General features: G+C 33.8%; 2 protein-coding genes across 6 annotated transcripts in view; one reads left to right on the top strand and one right to left on the bottom strand.

Annotated features, from left to right (window-relative positions):
- Positions 1-3,211, bottom strand: part of LOC119594670 (tumor protein p63-regulated gene 1-like protein) — a 31,882-nt gene extending 28,671 nt beyond the window's left edge. The window contains exon 1 of one of the 2 annotated variants that reach the window (XM_037943736.1): positions 2,564-3,211. In XM_037943736.1, the coding sequence (XP_037799664.1) occupies positions 2,564-2,718 (155 nt within the window). In that variant the 5' untranslated portion in view covers positions 2,719-3,211. The remainder of the gene's footprint in view (positions 1-2,563) is intronic. The other variant, XM_037943731.1, reaches the window with a different exon arrangement.
- Positions 3,212-3,844: 633 nt separating this feature from the next.
- Positions 3,845-5,000, top strand: part of LOC119594643 — a 14,529-nt gene continuing 13,373 nt past the window's right edge. For 2 of the 4 annotated variants that reach the window (XM_037943702.1, XM_037943694.1), the window contains exon 1: positions 3,924-3,960. In XM_037943702.1, coding sequence (XP_037799630.1) covers positions 3,932-3,960 — 29 coding nt within the window. In that variant the 5' untranslated portion in view covers positions 3,924-3,931. Of the gene's footprint in view, positions 3,894-3,923; positions 3,961-4,003; positions 4,190-5,000 lie in introns of those variants that run through there. The other 2 variants (XM_037943709.1, XM_037943718.1) reach the window with 2 other exon arrangements.

Raw genomic sequence — 5,000 nt, 5'->3', positions numbered from 1 at the left:
AAATTAAAAGGAACGCTCAGGTGCCAATTACACACGGTTCACAACAGCTGCACGTTAATGTCAAGCCCCTATGAGTCACACGCTTGAGACTTCAAACGTCTAGAAATGTAAGCCACAAAGTTTTTTTTTCTTTTCTTTATGATCGCATATTACGGCCCTTTGTTCGTAATACGATGAGATAATACCATACGAGGGGAACAATGTTCCAATACCACAGAAAAAAATCTATACGCGCCACTGATAATTAAGTCTTTACTCAGGATCTTAAAATAACGGCTGTCAACTTTCACGAATGACACGCAAAATTTCCGTTCGTCCATCTGTCATATGATTCTTTTCACTTTTTAACTTGCGAAGTCATTCCCCACCATACAATGGAAATCATCTACATGTCCACTGCGGTCTTACATAAAGACATCTCATCGCGAGGAACACGCATAAACAACATAGACACACGAGTCCACATAATCATGCATTCCTTTATTTAATTTGCTGCAAAATCAATGTTCAAATTCATAGACATTTTTTGCTTCTTCATCTCACCTGATTTAGACTGGAAGCTACTTCTAATGCTTCTTAGTATTTGTTTAGTTAATACTGAAAACTTTAAACGAAGCACCTCAAACTAATACTGATTCTAGAGTTATGTCTTTCCATTCCTGATTCACTTGTTGCTTCTTAAGGAAAACGAAAGAAAAAAATAATCATGTGGTATTGTAAGATTCAACACTGACAAATGTTTGATCTGACAACCTGGTTTTGCAGACTGCTGACATCTTTTCTATGGTTTTACAGAAAATCCCATGAGAACAATATCAAGCATTTACATAGTTATTGAACTAAGGTGAGCCTTTATTTGGTTCAAAGTACAAGTTTTACAATTGTGTTGTTGCTTACATCTAACAATTCTACACTCCCGATTTACTTACTCATTTTTTTTCATGTATTAGACCTATTAACTTTGATCAGTTTCTCACAATAGAATTCCTTTCATTATCTATGAATAATATATCTATGGATATATGCCATAAGTCTGTTTTTTTAATCAATATACCTTGTTTCTACTATATTGGGAAATAAATTCCATTAAAAAGCATTCAGTGAAAATTAATTGATCATTTATCATTGATTACCATTACATTCATCTGTGCATATGACCAGCCCACCCAAAAAAGCAAATCATATTGAGAAATCATTGACTTTTTTGTCTAGGGACCCCTTCTTACATGTGAAAACCCAGTTAAGTTTACCTAGGACTCTAAGACCCTTTTATTAATTCTATACATATAATATTATGAATATAATATATTATATTGTTAATATATATAATTTTAATAGTTATTTAATTAATATCAATATTATATTGTTTTTGTGTTGTGTGCTGTGTGTGTTATATTTATATCAATATTATTCATATTATAATATATCTATATAATATATATATATATAATATACACATTTCTACATGTATATTATACATATATACATACATTGGATATGTAGTACTATACATATGTACTGTGTATGTGGTGTGTGTGTGTTGTGTGTGTGTGTGTGTGTGTGTGTGTGTGTGTGTGTGATTATGTGTTGTGTGTTGTGTGTGTGTGTGTATGTAGTGTGTTTGATGATTGATAATGTATAATATATACATATATTATATAATATATATATATATATATATATATATACATATATATACTATATATATATATAATATATATATAATATATATATATATTATATATATATACAATATATATACAATACATCATATTATATTCATATATATATATAATATATATATATATATATATATATATATATATATATTTATATATAAAAAAATATATATATATTCACATTAATACATACATACACACATACATACATATCAGAATGAAACAAACATCCAATATGCAGTCTCTTCATGCTTATCATAATTTCTAAAAAAGATTTGCTGTTATGAATCATGCATTTTTTTATGTGTGAAATCTTCAGCACTCACTCTAAGCAAAAGAAAAGAAAAGAAAAGAAAAAAACACAACAACAATTATTTTCATTTATTAACTAGACCTTCACTAATGAAAATCCATCCGAAAGGAATGAATCCCACATCCAAACAAGAAATGGGCACTAAAATAACACACAGCCCACACCCAAACATGAAATAAATCCTTCACACTAACACATCCCCAATAAACAATATAATTGTACAAATAAATCTTAACCCACTATATGAATCGTGTCTATTTGCACAGATATCGCCTCTGGGTAAGCCCTCACTCACATAACCCATTCATAATGATAAGCCCTCACTCAGTGAACCCACTCATACCGAGAAATCCTCACTCACATAACCCATTCAAACTGATAAGCCCTCAGATAAGCAATTCATACTGGTGGGCCCTCACGCAGATAACCCTCTCATACTGCTGAATTCCCAATCTGATAACCCATTCCCACTGATAACCGCTTACTCAGATAAACCAACCACACGCACAAACATTCAGATAAGTCATTCAGCAGCACAATCAATCGAAGACTCGAGTCGTCGCTGAGCCACCTGTGGGAGGTCGACCCGGAGGAGGGGACGTCGGGGCCGCTCGGGCTGACACTCCTCGAAGGCTGTCCTGACGCCGGGTCCAAACGCAGCGTCACGCCCTTGAAGTCGTCGATAGGGACGTCCTCCAGGTTGTCCTCGCCTACTGGGGAGGCCATGGCATGTGTAAACACCTCACACTATCGATTTTTTGAACGCGTTGCGAACTTGACGTTTCCTCCGACCAAACACAAGATAAATAAACAGACGATAGCTGGTCGGGAAAACTCTGATTTCGGATGCCTTGCTTCTTGATTATTTATGAGTGGGTTACATTCTTGTGGGTTTAAACTGTTAATATAAAATGCAGATTTTGGGATTTGATATTTTGGTACTGGTTTATGTAAATCACGAATATATAATAAGCCCATATATGAAATGTCAATGGGAAAGTTTGGAAATCGGATATGTCTTTACTATTGAGAATCTTGGCCAATGAGAGAAGCTCTATGAAAAGCCTTCGGATGTCAACGAATCGTGGAAGGTCTTACAAATATCAGCTGATTGTGTCGTTTAGATTCGTTCAACATTTTTTTTCACATCAAAAGTTCCTTTCCCACAAATATTAGAAATTATATTTTCATTTATGATAGTGTTAGCTGATTAAGAATTATAATGAATTTCGCATATATTCAATTGTTGTTGTTTTTAATTTAGTCTTTGAATTGTAACTGCGATGAATTTTATAAAATAAATTTCATTTTGAATGTTGTGAATAGCAGACGAAAAAAGATTGGGTCCCACTTGAAAATCATGAATAATTACACCAGATAGTCACAGGTGCCAAAACGTTATATAAAAAAGATATTTTGTCTCTTGGCACTTCATCACAAACATCCCGCATTATGTATTGTGAATTAAGCTATTGTGAAACTTGTCATATTATTAGCATTTTGATATATCCATTTAAGTGTAATGAATTTTGGGAGTCATGGAGAATCATTAGCTAATTCATACATCTATTATTTTCACAGTACTGAATTGTTTAAATGTAGAAATAAATTGATTAAACTATTTATAAGCAATGATAGTACGAAATATAGTTTCAGAACAATAACAAAATAGAAAAGCAGCTTTCAGTTAAACCGTGCTGAAAATATCAAATTATATCTATAATTTTAAACGTATTGATCAGTTATTATATTGCCCTTAACCGATCTGAAATTACATCTTTTAAAATAATTTCTTTAATGCCAATGATCTTAGTTTGCGATAAGAAATTTCCTCCTGAAAAACGGACGGGACGTTTTCGCAGCAGCCGACGCATCAGGTGCAAAAAGAGGGCGAGGAAAAGGTGAGGAAAATCCAGTTCATTTTGTCCTTCTGTCGAGAATGGATCAGCGGTCGTTTAAGACGTCGAAGTATGTGGCTTTTACGAGGCTCTCCACGAAGCCTTTTTAGAGAGGATAGAATAGATAGAAATGGCCGGAGAGGCGAGACATGAGCGTCACGTGATGGATTGGGAAGATGATCAGGAGGATCGTGTTTCGTTGACATATTATCTCAAGCAGGAAATCATTCATTCGGTTTTGTATTTGTTTCTTTCTGATTCTTGAAGCGGTTGGCTCTTGCTTTTGACGGAAGCGTGAGGTGAGGTCTATTGGAAGCGTTTCGTTGTAGACAAAGGCGTTTTAAGTAGGGATTGTCACTTGGTAAGAAGTAGCAACAAGAGCTTTCTTGTGTGATCAAGGATTTGTCTTGGAAGTCCTAGTAATAATCCTGCCATACTTGGAAAAAAAATTCTTGCTCTCTGCCGGCTTAGTCAAGTCTTGTGCAAATATATCTTTCACTCACTTGTGGGTAAACATTAAGCAACAAAGCAAACTGAGTCTTTATCATATTGTGATTTGTAGCAGTTCCCTCCCAATACAGATTAAGAAATGAATGTACTCGCACTTGAAAATGAATTACATATATTGTTAAGCTAATCAATTAAACTTTTGCAATGTAATTATCAGTAACACAAACAAATCACCGGTAATTTAGACTTGTTGCTCAAAACAGATAGATTACTACAAATAGGTCTTTGGAGACCCAGTTCAACATAATGTGCAAGTTATTAACCTGATGAGAAGCTACCCAAAATGCCTAGCATCTAGTAAAGAAAAAATAGACATAAAATACATAGTATCTTTGAATATCAGTGGGTAATACTTTAAATTATCTTTTATTATCTACATTGTTTTCTTATAAGAGAATCGTTTCTTCCAACTCTAAACAATTCTTGGTATTTCTTGGTTAGTGAAATCCCTACTTCAAATGCCTGAAATGAGGCGAGAACACACTGTTTTGCATGGTACAAGTAGACGTGTATGTTTTCTAGTGGTGACACTTGTGAATATTTTGCTTCAGACTTTTTCAATCAGGTGATTGTGGGTCTCATGGATAGGCAAGTATTTAG

This window comes from Penaeus monodon, chromosome 3 (assembly GCF_015228065.2).
Source record: "Penaeus monodon isolate SGIC_2016 chromosome 3, NSTDA_Pmon_1, whole genome shotgun sequence".
NCBI lineage: Eukaryota > Metazoa > Arthropoda > Malacostraca > Decapoda > Penaeidae > Penaeus > Penaeus monodon.
This window is presented reverse-complemented; position numbering and strand designations above follow the sequence as displayed.